Source organism: Rousettus aegyptiacus, unplaced genomic scaffold (assembly GCF_014176215.1).
Source record: "Rousettus aegyptiacus isolate mRouAeg1 unplaced genomic scaffold, mRouAeg1.p scaffold_m13_p_1, whole genome shotgun sequence".
Lineage (NCBI taxonomy): Eukaryota > Metazoa > Chordata > Mammalia > Chiroptera > Pteropodidae > Rousettus > Rousettus aegyptiacus.
Window position 1 is genome coordinate 599,076 of NW_023416284.1, and position 14,151 is coordinate 613,226.

A 14,151-nucleotide genomic window follows, 5' to 3' on the forward strand; every position below is an offset into this window, starting at 1 on the left:
AAGTTAAGAAAACAGGTACAGAAAGACGTTGAACATTTTGTACATGTTCAAATAACGATATGCTAGAAAACAAACCCTGACGGCAACGTGCTGGCCGAGCGTCTGGATCTGTGCTCAGTAAATCTCAGTCTAAAACGCCACGCGGTCACTCTGTAACCCATCTTCCCTAAAACAGGGAGCAGCTGACCTAAAATTCAAATAATCAGTAAACTAAACACACGTGCGGCTACGTACTCTGATTTGGTTTTTCAGCTGCTCCGCCTCCTGCCGTAACTGGTCAAGTTCACTCATCTTCTGATCTTAGCGCTGTCCAATGCCGCCGCGAAGAATCTGAGATCTGAAACAAGCCAAGTGCAAAAGCATCCATCAGCATCGGCGGAGGAGTTAACAAAGGTGGGAAAAGGAAGCTGAAATCCCGAGAGCCGCGGTCTCACTCTCGGTCAGCGCTCTTGCGCATTCATCAGGAGCTGCAAAGACCCACGCCACGGCCTGGGCGGATACGATCTCACTGTCACCATCCACTAGCTTCGTGCGGTGACAGTGTGTAATGGAGGCTTCAAAAGATGGGGGTGGGCTGAAAAGGAAAACCCTGTTAGGAAGCATTTTCCACGAGGGACCTGAGGCTGACACTGAGAACAGCTCTCACGTGAAAACCCAGGTGCGTGAGGTCAGGAAACAGGGTCCGTGGCCACCTGGCTGCGCGGCACGTCAAGCCACGTCCACGATCTTGAACCCACCACTGCGCAGATGTCAGAATGGTCACACAGTGACTCCCGAAGGACTTGGCGTGGTGTCTGGCAGGACTCTGGTTCAGGGAGGGGCAACCTGCTCTCCCACCAAAACAGCCCCCGGGACCCCAGCAGACTCAGACCCCCACCAGATCCTTACAGGCGCCGGCGCAGTCGGGCCCAGTACGAACAGCCGGCCGCCCACTCCAGACCCTGCTCACACGCAGCCTCGTTAGCACCCCTGAAGTCAGAGCCACAGCACAATCGCCCTGCTCATGAGAGCCTCATTTCCCCGAAGGCGTCTTGTAACTGGGGCTGCATTTCTGACCAAGAGCACAGCTTGGCCGGGCACGAACATGCGCAATGCGAGCCAAAGCTGGAGCTGTGATCGCTGCCGTCCCCTGACCACTGAAGAATGCGATCAGCGCCCGCGTGCGAACGGGCTCCGGCCGGGCCCCCGTTTCCTTTGCAAATGCACCAGGGGAAAGTTTCCCACCACGGATTCTGTGTGCAAGTCACAGGGTTAATATGACATACACCAGGTATTTAACGAGCGGCTGTTCGTCCTCTTGAGACTGAAACATTGGAGGGACATTTCGCAGGCGCCCCCACCCGCAGAAGCACGCCGAGCGACAGAGCGCTCGTCTGGGGGAGCGAGTCCCCGCCCAGCTCCCACCTGCACCCGCTGCCTATTCCCGGGAGGAGCACGAGAAGCCGCCCGCGGCGCCCGGGCCCCGCACACCTGTCCCCGGACACCTGCCCCCGCGGTCCGCAGAGGCGACACACAAGGCAACACACGCCAACAGTCTCAGAAGTGTTTCTCAGCAGAAAGGCTGTTTCGAAAGGCATCGCTTTAAGTGGGCGCCGTGAGCACGTGGGCAGCATGGCTAATGCCGGTGCCCTGGGGCCCAGGACCCCGGCGCCCGCCGCCAGAGGCTACGCCGCACACGCCGCTCCCCCGCGGTCACAGAGCACCCGCGCCCCAGGCTTCTGCGTGTGACCTGGGGTGCAGCAGCACCAAGCATGCTGGGAGCCATTCCCGGCACGGCCCCCCGGCCGGCCCCGCGTGGGTCCCCAGGCCCACAGCCGCAGCCCCCGTCTGGAGGACGCCGCCAGCGTCACTCCCAAAACCGGTGTGAAGAAAACCACGGCTCGTGCTGTGAGGGGCGCTCACGCGGTAGTTTCACTCAACAAACATAACTTCTGATCCTAATTTAAACACAAAAAGCTCATTTTTAGTTAAGGGCTAAACAAGCTCCTTAGGATCTGGGGGAACAGGGAGGGCATTCTGAGCAGGTGAAGACGCGAACCCCAGTATTAGGTGGGATACCTGCAGATCTTAAGTATTTCTTTAAATATTTCCTTCTGCTTTAAGCTAAAGAAATGAATTTACTGAAAACCTAAGTTATCTTTAAATTGAGAAGCTCCATTAAACTCAGTTACCTCACAAAATTTCCGAATACCAACAACTTGCTAACTTGAATCTTTAGTCACAAGCAAAGCAAACCAAGTCAGATCTTTCTCTTCCATCAGTGAGAAGCATCAATGATTACCGCTGTCTTGATTGCAGCTCCCTCTGCAATCGGTGTCCACATCTAAGTCTCAATTTAGAGATTCGAAATCCACGTTTACTACTGTTTAAGAAATGCGGCATTCCTACTTCTACCGGCGATAAAAATAAGTGTCCTCTAAGACCCTATTTAATCTATACAAACGATCTGGTGAGAAAAAGAAAGTTTTTAAAATTTACATTCTTTATTTTCTACGTCAAAGGAGTATTTTCTAAATCAAATCTGGACAAGAAGTTTTGCGGATGGACTTTCACTGATGAAGAGCTGTCCAGGGCCTCTAGCACGCTGACCTCTCTGTCACCGGGGGACACTATCCAGGACCACTGTGATGTGGTGTGCGCACACGGCCACAGGACGGCCCCCTTCGCCCTGAGCTACGGGTCAGTGAACTGGCCCCACCGGAGGCGCGTGGAGAGACCGACCATCGCCACCGTCACAGAAAGCAGACAGTCCACCCGCGCCCCGTGGACGGCACACAGCACGCCCACTCCAACATCGAGCAGAACTGACAGGACACGAAAGCCTTTTACTCCCACGAACTAAACGTTCACCTCAAATGCGCTTCTGAGAAGATACAGTAAAGGACACCAGCAAGGCACAGACCAGTGTGTGAAGGCTGAGCCTTTCCTTCCTTACATACAAAAAGAACGCACAACTATGCACGTAGCAAGCTTTTTTGTGTACACGTAAGAAAATGTTAATAGTGACTATTTTTGGAGAAAGAAATAGTGGGGCAATTTTTATTTTTCACATTATCATATCGTGTGTGTACATATATGCACACACACATACATGTATGTTGACGTATCCCCCCCTTTCAAAAAATTAACAGGTTATCTGGGCCCTGCAACCAAGAAGCAGTCACATTTTTTTCTCTATACTTTCCAGTTAAAGAAGAAAAGCTAATGTTAACTTTTTACCAGATGAATTATTAATCGGTAACAACAATAATGAAAACAATATAAAACCTGGAAAAATGCTTATCATATGTTAAATGAAAAACAATTTTAGAGCAAAAAATACATTTAGTTTAAAAAAATCTTTTTTAAAAGACTAATAGCACTTTTAGAATTACTGGCAAGATTTTTCTCATTTTCTAAAAGTGGCCAAGTAGTTCACACTCCTTTGATGACAAAACGAGTGTACATTTTAAAAGTCTTACTTACATTTAATTGCTTGTGCCTTTCTCCTCACTATCCTTAGTCCCCCCAAAGCCTTCTGGAAACCCCACCTGTGTCAAAGTCACTGTTAAGCGCTGGCCGCGCTGACTCAGCGCGCTGACCCGTCTAATCCCCTAAGACAGGCCCTGCTGAGAGCCGCGCCTGCCCCCGTGACCCACATCTGCCACTGGCTTTCGGTCAGACCTTCTGTTTTGGAAACATTTCTCGTGGAAATTTAAGTAACTTAAAAGCCAGTGTGGGACGCGGTGCACCCCTACTTCAGACTGCACACAGCAGCTCTGCAAGTCGGAAGGGAGCCGAATTTTTTTATCCAAATATTTCTCATTTGCAATGCAACGCGCTGCAGGTGGCCCCCCATCACGGTGGCCCCCCATCACTTCCTGACAAGTGCAGCGCCACCTCCCTCCAACCCAGACCCCGTGCCCCAGGAGTGGCCGGCCATGGCCCCCAGCACCCGCGGCCAACAGTCACGAAACTGACGCTCAGGCGGCAGGTTTGCTAACGTATCGACAAATCAATTCGAGGTCTGATTCTGCCGCATACCAGGAAACGTGCCTCTCACCAAATCCCTTTTCGGCCTGGCGTGTTTACTGCAAAATCACAAAGGTGTTCTCTCTATGACAGGTGACGGGAAAGTGCCCCGTCAGCCTTTCGGTGATTAGAGGGTGAAGGGCCCCCCCGCCCCGCACACGCACACGGTCTCACGCCAGCCCCGCACGGCCGCGGACGGCCACTACGCCGAGCCCACGGCGGCGGCACCTCTGACGCTTCCCAGGCCACGGGCGTCGCACGGGGCGGGGGCTGCTCACTGGCTGGCACCGTGCACTGCACCTCCTCTCCAAGATAAAGCAGCATTCGGAGAGAACAGAATTCGCATGAGGAATTAAAACCAATTTCATCAGCTTTTCCATTTTTCTGTCATCCCCAAATTCAGGATCATCTCCAAAACGAAGACAGTGGGAGTCCAAAGGGCGACAGAGCCCCCCCCCCTCAGTACACACGGCTCTGACAGCGCCGTGAGCAGCGCAGGGCAGCAGCGCAGACGCACGCCCCGCGAGGGGCGCGACTGCTGGAGGGGGCGCCGCGCCCCCCGCCCCGGACACGACCCACCGCGGCCTCCCTGTCCTTTAAAGTGATGATGCACTGACGTATTTAAGAACGACGGGCCAGCGAGGACAGGGATGGGGGAGGGCCGGCACCGAGCCAGCCCGGCCCTGAGCGGGGACTGCTCAAGTCTGGTCGCGATGGGCTTCCTTAATGCCACTTGTTAACTTCTGCATACGTGGCAATTTTCCGTTAAAATCACTTTTTAAAATGCTACCAGACTTTGGATCTTGATTCAAAATCCAAATGTACAGACCTTTTAGAGAAAGTCAGAAAAATCTGATTTTGGTCTGCCTATCTCATGACAGGAGTTGCTGTTCTTTTGTCTGGTGTCACAATGGGACTAAGGTCCTTAACTGACAAATACTTCTTACTTCCCAGAGCAGTAAGCTGGGATTTGCTTTAGGGCACTCCAAGACAGGAGCGGGGAGTGGGGGAGGTGTTTAAACAAAACTGGCCAAGTTCTGCAGATGCTGGAGCTGGGTGATTACATGAAATTCTGTGTGTATGTGTTTGAACAGTCTCAATAAATTTTTCTAAAAATCATTATTTTTTGGTATTGTTTGAGTACATTACAAGCGCTCATTAAATATGCTATAATCTCTTGGGAGTGCAGACAGTCCACGAGCAGGCTGTGTCATGTGGTGACATTTTCTTCTGCGAGGACACAGAATCACTCTGCCACTTTAGCTGGCTGTTGAAAAAGGATGCAACCCAATACTTCCCAAGTTTGTCTGAACAACTGGATGTTGACCTCGGAAGCTTCTACATCCAAAAGTGATAGAAATTAGTGTCAAGTTTTGATGACGCGGCACCACACCAGTGTTCGCAGAGGATCTGACGGCAGAGCGGTGGGAACCAGCTTCAGCAGGGCGACGAGGACGACTATGGGGGAGACCCAGGCCCATGTCACACCCTCGTCTGGCCAGCAAATTTCTACACATCTTTTGAAAACTCACATGCCAGGAACGTGACCTCCACTTACATTTTATTAGGATTACACCGCATTTTACTGCGACGCGGTGTATTTAAATAGTCTGCCCTAAACGTCGAATATCCTCGTGAGATATTCCTGCTTCTCAACTTCCTGCTGCCAATTTTAAGAGCGGACTCACAGACGCGGACGCAGTGCAGCGGTCAGCGGTCAGGTGACGCCCGTCCAGGATACTCTCCACTCCCCGCTGACGGACAATACGGCTCAACCTTAACTGTTCAACCTCGACCAGTGCGCATCCCCTAAGGCATGAAGACGATGTAAAAATTTAGTCATTTGTAAATTTATACAACAATCATCGGTTAGCTCTGTAAATAAAAAAGACACAAAAAACCATCTGTACATAAAGTGACAAACCTTGGCCCTAAAATTGGCCTGACCTCCAAGGCCCCGGCTGACTGTCCACGGCAGAGGGCCGGGGCCTCGCCCCGGTTTACTACCTTCCGAACCTTAAAGGTCCTTGGCCTTTTCAAATCAGAACAAAACCTACACAGAGAAGTCACGCATCACCAGCAATGAAATGCCATTGCACTTGAGCTGCACGTGCGGGAACCTGACGTGTCATTCTAGGGGGTTCGAGCTTGAGCCAGACAAGCCCTCGGGAGGGCGCTCTGCCAGCGGCAGCTGCCCGTGCTCAAGTGGGGGGGCATATGGGGTCACACACACCCAAAGGGATTGGCTGTCTGACAAAAATCAGCTACGCTAATTTTATTAACCAATGTCACCCCAATAAAATTTAAAAAAACAAAAACAAATAAAACAAACCACACACACCCGGTAACAGCGGGAAAGCAATCCCCCGCCAGGGACAGGCCGCAGAGCACACAGCACGGCCGCTCGGCGCCCCAGCCCGGCCCCCGCACGGACGCGTAGCTCGCCCGCCTGCACACGCAGTCGCTTGCGGGCCGCTGCGCGATGCCACGTTTAAAAACTACTGTGAAGAACTTCCTTTTCGGAACATGTTAAAACTAAATCTGATCGGGAAGAAGTACGTTACCAAAAGCTTTCAAAAACTCCAATCGTGCTGTCGTTTACTAAATAACTTAAGTAAGACTCAGGACTTCTTTGATTTAAACGCCGAGCACGAACCTGCCTGTCTAAAGCCTCTGCACTGCTGGAGGGCGACGGGCAGGGGACGAGACGGCCGCTCGCTGTGGGCTCCAGGCCCGTCCCCGTGGGCAGCCTGCGCAGGAGTGGGCTTGCCTCCCATGGCTGTCCCCGCCCCCTCGACACTCAGGGACGTGCCTTAGAGGAGCTCCCCGGCTCGTCGTGGGGGGGGGGGGGGTCAGGCACCTTCTGCCAGCCCCCACGCCCGTCCCCCGTCCCCAGGATGAGCTCCCCTGCCAGTGCTGCTTCCAGAGCGAGGCAGCTCTCGGGGGAGACCCTCCAGCGCGCTGTCTCCCCGCCCCGCCTCTAAGACCGCGTCTCCTCTCCCACCCGAAGGCAACGGCCACGCGTGTCCATCTCCCCAGCAGTGGGCCGAAAGCAGAAGTCCAGTCTGATGTCCGGGGCGCGGCTGAAGCCTCAGGGCTGACGGCGACATTGGCCTGCAGTGCCCCGACACACGGAAGCCAACGGCCCGACGTGCACGTTTTAATTTTGATCAAGTCCTAAATGTTCTCTTTTATGGTCTGTGTCTTTCATGTCACAACTGATGAATCTCTGCCTAACGCGCAAAGTCTCAATGACTTTCCCTGTTTTCTTTTAAAGGTTTTCTAGGCTTAGGTTTGATATGTAGGTCTGTGGTTCACCCTGAGTTCATTTTTTTTGTCTACGGTATCAAGTTCACCTTGGGTGTACGATAGCCAACCGTTCGAGCACCCGATTCATTCAATTTGGTTTTGCTTTTTGATTTATCCCAACTTACAAAGAGTCGCAAGAACAACACGGAGAGCCAAACACCGTCACCCCCGACGTCACCCCCAGCACGTCGACACGCCGGGGTTCGTACCCGCATCACGTGGCCTCAGCCTTATCTGTACCAGATGGCAGTCCGACGAAGACTGAATTTGGAAAAAGGGGCCCCCTGCTTTGTAATGAAAGAAGCTGGAGAAATACTGCTCTAATCCAGAATGCGAATCAGAAACGGTGTGGCCCTCCCTTCCTGCTGACCCACTAGACAGAGCCTTTCAAGAAAACACCCTACTCAGGATCCATTTGTTCCGAAAACCAGCTGTGGGCTTGAGAAAGAGATGGGCAAAACCGGGTTATTAAAAAAACCCTAAAGAAATTTAAATATCGTACTTTAAAAAATGGTAAGAATTACATCAAAATTACCTTAACTTCAGAAGTGCTTCAGGTCTGGTCTCCAATACACGCAAAATTACCTGCAACAGACAGAACAGGATGTGTTTGAATTGCATTCAGGCTTCAAGGAACGACAGTCCGTCCACGTTAGGGAGCAATACACACACCCCTTTCCCCATCGCCCTGTCTAGTCCCAAATGGTTTTACTTGGTATACTCTGTGTTAACTTAGCATGCAGTTCTTCAGTGTGAAAAGAAATCGAATCTCAATTTCTTTTCAAAAAATCTTTAGCGCACACCTCAGGGAAATTACCCTAAATTAAACTGAAAAGTATTGAAAGGAAGTGTTTAAAATCCTGTTACTGGAAAAGTCACAGTAACAATAATAATAATAATAATAAAAAAAGCACCGCGGTTCAAGAAGCTTCTGAGTAATTTGCTTCAGACTTCCCCTCGGACAAGGAGGGGACCTCGAGCAAGCCCTGGCCAACACTGCCCGAGTGCCGGTGGGCCAGCGCGGCCGCGGTGCCACCCCAGCCTGGGCCCAGGGTCCAGGAGGTGCTCAGGGGGAGCCAGGCGCCCCGGCGCTGCCCTCAACGCTCCTCCCGCCACACGGTGGCCGGAACGAATACACACTGAGTCTGGATTTCTGCTGCAGGATCGCCTGCTCCTTTCTGGAAACTGAGTTTCAAAATGTCTGAGTGCGTTCTCTAATCTCTGAGTTAAACCCCGTGTGCAGGGCCACCGGGCTGGCTCGCGGGTTGCCTGCCGCCTGCCTGCCGCCTGCCAGACAAGGCCCCTGCACGTTCCAGCCCGGAGGGCGCAAGGCGTCTCAGGAAGCGGAAGTGTCCCCCCTGGAACCGTGAATCCTGAGGCACTCATATTCAACAAAATGTTTTCCTTTGGCAATCACGCTGCGCTGCACATGCGGCAAGCAAGCTCGGGCTTGTCTGCAGCAGCCACGGGGCAGGGGCAAGCAGCCTCTGCTGCGGGACACTCAGCCGTGCCAACCCCGGCTGTCTCCAGACACCACTACGCGGCCCTGCAGGGCAATGTAAGGCCAGGCGGGAGCTGCCCATTTACAGTGATCGTCACGATTACTCCAGTCTCCAAACACACATCCTGCCAGGTATTTTCCACACAAAGAGAAGAGGCAGGTGGAAAAATAGAGATCGCATGAAGGACGCGTCGTGGTTTGCTTGAATGCAAATGCCCAGACGGCCTTGTGGCTCGGGACGCCAGCAAACTCGCCACTGCCAGGACTCTCTCGCGGGGCTGTCCGGACGCACCTCTGCCCGAAGAGACAGACCCAAGGGGGCTCTCCTCCTGGCCCCTGTGCAGGGGACAAAATCACTGTGCCAGGCAGCAGCACACCCGTGAGACCCTGAGAGAGGGGCCGCCCCCCGGAAAAGCCGGGACTGGGGCGCAAACGCACAGCCCGCGCGTCCCATCGCTACTGCCACTGCAGAGGGCCAGGGGCTGACGACAGGGTGGCTGAGCTTGGCCGCGGGCGCCCTCAGGGGCGGCAGGAGAAGCCATTCTGGGTGCGGAGAACGGTGGCCTGGTCCGCTGAAGCCAGCCCTGGGGGGCACCGCTCCGCAGGCTCGATTTTCTCCGGTTAATCTTTTTAGAAGCAACCCTTAAGGGAAGTCATAGAAAAGTAAGGGAAGATACAAATCCGAGAAAAAGGCTGAACAGTTTATAGACCCACTTTTAGTTAAAATTTTAAATATACATAAAACAAAATTTGAACTATAGATTAAAAAAAAAAAAAACAATAATGTATCATCAATTTCACAAGCAAACCCAACACTGCTGGCATCCCGCACGACCCCTCCCCCACCCGACAACGCCGACACTGGAGCCGGCCTCCGCCTGCTTTGGGCCTCCGCCTGCTTTGGGCCTCCGCCTGCTTTCCGCCTGGCCCGCGGAAGGCAGGAGCTCTGTGGTCCTGCCCTCATCCCCTCTCGTCCTCTGGCAGCTCAGCCCCAGGCTTCCAGAACGTGCCCCCTGCCCCAAGCCGGCCTTTGACGTCTACCTGATGTGACGTCGTCATTCACTGAAGCGACGGGTCTGAGCCCCTGAACCCCTGTTCACTCAACACACTGCCGACGCCACGCTGGAGGCTGTAGGCGCGGGGTGTGTGGCGGGGGGTCTCCCAGGCCGGGGGGGAAAGCATGGAAAAGCACCCCACGATGCGGAGCGAAGAGAAGGGCACTCCACCATCGCGAACGAAACTAGTAAACCCCAAGGCGGCCAGGCGCACACGGGCCTGCGCGGCGGGCGAGTGCCGGCCAGCCGCGCCCAGCTCAGCGCGCGCCGCAGGCCAAAGCTGGAACGGGACCGCGGCCCAGGGGGCCGAGGCAGGGCGCAGCTGCCCTGCGCCCGGTCCAGAGCAGAGAGGCCACCTGACACCAGAGGGCAGGAGCTGGGCTGGGCTCTGAGCCCCTCTCAGCAACGCGGGGCACCAGGGTTCACCCTGACAGCGCCCCACAGCCCAGGCAGTCTGCCCCCGTGGCGTCTGCCCCCTCAGAGCGGAGTCCCCAGGACGGAGGTACGACGTCAAAGACTAGGTAGCTTAAGACCCTTGATGAAACCAACGCTCGGAGCTATGCTTCAACTCTGCTGAGTTCATTTAGCAACGACAAATACGACTGAGACAGGCCCCTGTGTACACAGACATTTGCCACATCGTGAAGGTTTAAGTACCGAAGACTAGAAGCCCCCGAGACACCCCTAGAGAACACCTTTACCAGCTGCGTTCAAAGCTCAAATGAAGCCAAGGCGCACCTGCGCCGCCACTGCGCGGTCACCGACGGCCCCGCGGAGGCCCCGGCCCAGACGGTCCGAGGGCAGTGACAGAGCTGCGTCCCGCCCCGTCCCGCCCCGTCCCGTGTGTAGTCACAGGTGTGTCACAGGCTTTGTGTTCACCCACAGCCCTACAGGGACTGTGCACCTGACACGTGGACCACCGGACCTTTCCCAGCCCTGCGAGCTCCGCAGGGAGCACCAGGGGCCAGTGAGAGACGAGGCACATGACCCCCCGCAAGTAATTCTCCAGCACCCGGACGCCCGGGACAAGCAGGCTGCGTCCCGATACCGCGAAGGCGATCCCACAGCCAGACTCAGGACGAGCCGAGGGTAAAAAGGAATAACTATAATAGAACGCGTCTCAGTGGAAAAAAAAGGAACACAAACGTACACCGTCACGCTCAAACAGACAACAAGTAAAACAAAGAAACCAGAGAAACAGTAAAACTTTTCTTTACAAAGGAATGTAAAACGGATGCAGGAGGAATGACTGATTTAGAAACCCACGTGTGGGGCTCCAGAGTGTGGGGGCTCCAGACCAAGCAGGCAAAGCTCAGCGGACGCCCAAGGCGGTGGCTGAGAGCACGTCACGTTTCGCTATCGGCAAAGGCCCAAAAGCTTCGCTCACAGACGACTCCGGCACCGTGAGAAAGGAACGCCGCCACGGTCAGGAGAGCCGGTGGGCAGCACTGCAGTCGATGACCAAGCGCGTCGCCACCAAGAACGACAAGCCCACGTCAGGTCGCTCAGACTCAGCGAAGTGGGGTGACATCCAGGACGCCCGGGGGACATGTCTGACAACAATGCTTTGGCTGAATCCAATCTTGAGGCAACGTAAAAATCCAGAATGTGAAACATGACAAGGTATTGGCCTGAACTTGTCAAAAATGTCAACATGACAGAGGAGAAAAGGTGGAAAGTCGCAGGAAGCCTAAGCGACCTAATAACCAAATTTCCAACACGTGAGCTCAGTTAGACCCGGAATTTGAAAAAATGGGCCCAAAAATGTTCAGGGGAAAACTGAAGAAATTTAACTGTGAACTTGGACTGGGCATTACTGAATCAAGAGTAAAGTTTGGGGCACGCCGGCACGGTGGGGCACGTGTGAAGGGCACCCCTGCCCAGAGGACACGAGGCTGTGGCTGTGAAGACGGAAGGATCATGACATCTTTGTCACTGAAACGCTTCACCATCGAGCACAGAGAGAAACTAAGAAAATGTGGCCCCAAAGTTACAAATTACTCCATCTTGGTGCATAGTGCAGAATGTTCGCTGACTTACTCTTTCAAATTTTCTGTAGCTTCAAGAAGTTACTCAAAATTAAAAATTGAGGGAGGAGAATACCAAAATCGATAAAGGGCAAATATAAATTTTTTAAAAATATGCATTTGATGGGATGACTTGAAGTTAAAGTAAGAGGAAATTACTGCACTTTATAACTGCTTCTTGACTTTTCCACTGACCAAGACGGGAAAAAGCTTCCTCAGTAGGCTGGAAAACTCGGCCCAATAAAGTGGTCACGTATTTGCATGAGTAGTGTTATTTCGGTATTTTTCAAAATCTAAAATAACACGATCAATACATTTTGGGTTTTAAGAGTGTACTTTTAAAAATAAATGGATTACTATTTCGTTTTTAATGTTCGTATTTAACTTCTGTTTTAACCGTGTTTAAGTACTATTTTTCTCAGTCTGGCTAGAGGCTCGTCCAGAGGCGAGCTGACCGCACAGCGCGTGACCTTCTCCGAGGCCCGGCTCTCAGCTTCACGGTCTCTACCGTGTCTATCTCTGATTTCGTGGATTTCTGCTCGTTTTCTTCCTTTTGCTGGCTTTGAAGTCCACGTGCTCCTCCAGTTCCTGAGGCGACGACACGGACCAGCGGGGCCCCCGTCTTCTGCAGTGAGCCCCGAGTCTGCGGCCTCCCACAAGGGCGCTGCTTTCACTTTCATTCAAATGAAAATAAAATATTTTCAATTTTCCATTACGATGTCATCTTTGACTCGTTTTATTCCCAAATACTTGGGGATTTCCCATTTAGTGTTTTCTAGCTAATTCACTGTGATCACAGCGACGTTACAGGCCCCCCTGAAGCTCCGACGTCGGCTTCCGCTCTGGGTTGGCGTCCCTGACTCTCACGTCTGGGCGACAGATCACTCTTCTAATACGTTGCGGAGGACCCAAGAGAAGGACAGAAACCAAAGGAAATGTCTCCCCTCTCGTTGGGCGGACGGTGCGGGCAGTCAGGTCACCCCGGGCCTCGGCCGAGCCGCGCAGGGTTTTCGGCCCTCAGCGCACTGGAGGCTGCAAACTCCCCCAGCAGGAGGCTGCCTTCACCTTCTCGACGTCAGGGTACTTTGCCCGAAGACTCCCGGCCATTGGAGAAACGCGCGTCTCTCCACCGACCTCCGTAAGCCGGATGCGAGCCAAAGAGGCTGCCCGGCGGCTGCACGCCCAGACCCACGCGGGGACGGGCACGGCTCCGCAGGCCCGGCCCTGGCCCTTCTGGCCGAAGGCGGACGCCCGTGCTGTCCCCTGCACGCTACACTGCAGCCCAGGCCCGGGTCGGGGACGCGTCTGGCCCTGCAGCTACAGAAAGTCTCCGTCACCCCGTCCCCAGCCAGCTGGGGCTCTGCACACACGGCTGTCCTAGGTGCCACGCTGGAGGCCTATACCCGTCGCCTGCGCTGCAGAACACTGCCTGCAGGGTTCCCACGTCACAGCATGCAGTGACCCCACACAGTGCCACCCCAAGAACCTTCTGTCCATACTGGGACCAAGGCCGCCCGCTACATGCGAAGGTGTGGGGGGCACAGGACAGGCTCCACCCAACACTCTGGGGTGACCCTAATCGCTAACGAATTTCTCAATGTGTTCACTTGTTTTTTAAATTATCCTGTAAATGTTCCGTGTGTTTGTTAAATAAATCTTTTTTAAACACTTGACTGTGGTTTTACACACAGAACACAGTGACTCCGTGGGGAAAGTTTTGTTGGAAATCATTCATTTTTTGCAGAAGGCTCGTAACAACGTGACGTGCCCTGAAAAGCTCCCTCCAACATTCTCCCCACGCCCACCACGCACCTGAGCCCCGGCCCCTCGGTGAGGGCGCCCTGGGTACACCCCTTCTGCTAGGGACCACGCAACTGGTACGGTCTACGCCACCAAATCAGATTTCGGCTGAAAAATACACAGCTCGAAATCTTTTTAACCAGCAATAAAATTCCTCAAGCACTGCTGCGTGCCAGAGGCCACGCTGCTGAGTCCCGTGTACACGTCGCCCAACCAACCCCTCGGTCACCTGACGCGGTGTGCACTGTTACCACTGCCCCCTGTCATTTGAATTCTGTAAAACTGCAGAAGACCCTTGCGGCGAAGAGCGGTCAGTAACCAGCTCCAAGCTGTGTGAAGAGCGAGGGGCAGAGCTGGGGCGCGGCCGGTGCGGAAGACAGCTCTCGCTCTCATTTAGAAACAAGGAGCCTGTGGACGTTTTTTTTAAAAAACAAAGAACGTCAGAGAC

At 53.7% G+C, this 14,151-nt stretch overlaps 1 protein-coding gene across 3 annotated transcripts in view; it reads right to left on the bottom strand.

Moving 5' to 3' along the window:
- GNB1 (G protein subunit beta 1) overlaps positions 1-14,151 on the bottom strand; it is a 60,509-nt gene that overhangs the window by 22,936 nt on the left and 23,422 nt on the right. For 2 of the 3 annotated variants that reach the window (XM_036227671.1, XM_036227675.1), the window contains exons 2-3: positions 7,856-7,905; positions 235-337 (exon numbers count right to left, since the gene is read on the bottom strand). In XM_036227671.1, coding sequence (XP_036083564.1) covers positions 235-291 — 57 coding nt within the window. In that variant the 5' untranslated portion in view covers positions 292-337; positions 7,856-7,905. Of the gene's footprint in view, positions 1-234; positions 338-5,569; positions 5,592-7,855; positions 7,906-14,151 lie in introns of those variants that run through there. The other variant, XM_036227679.1, reaches the window with a different exon arrangement.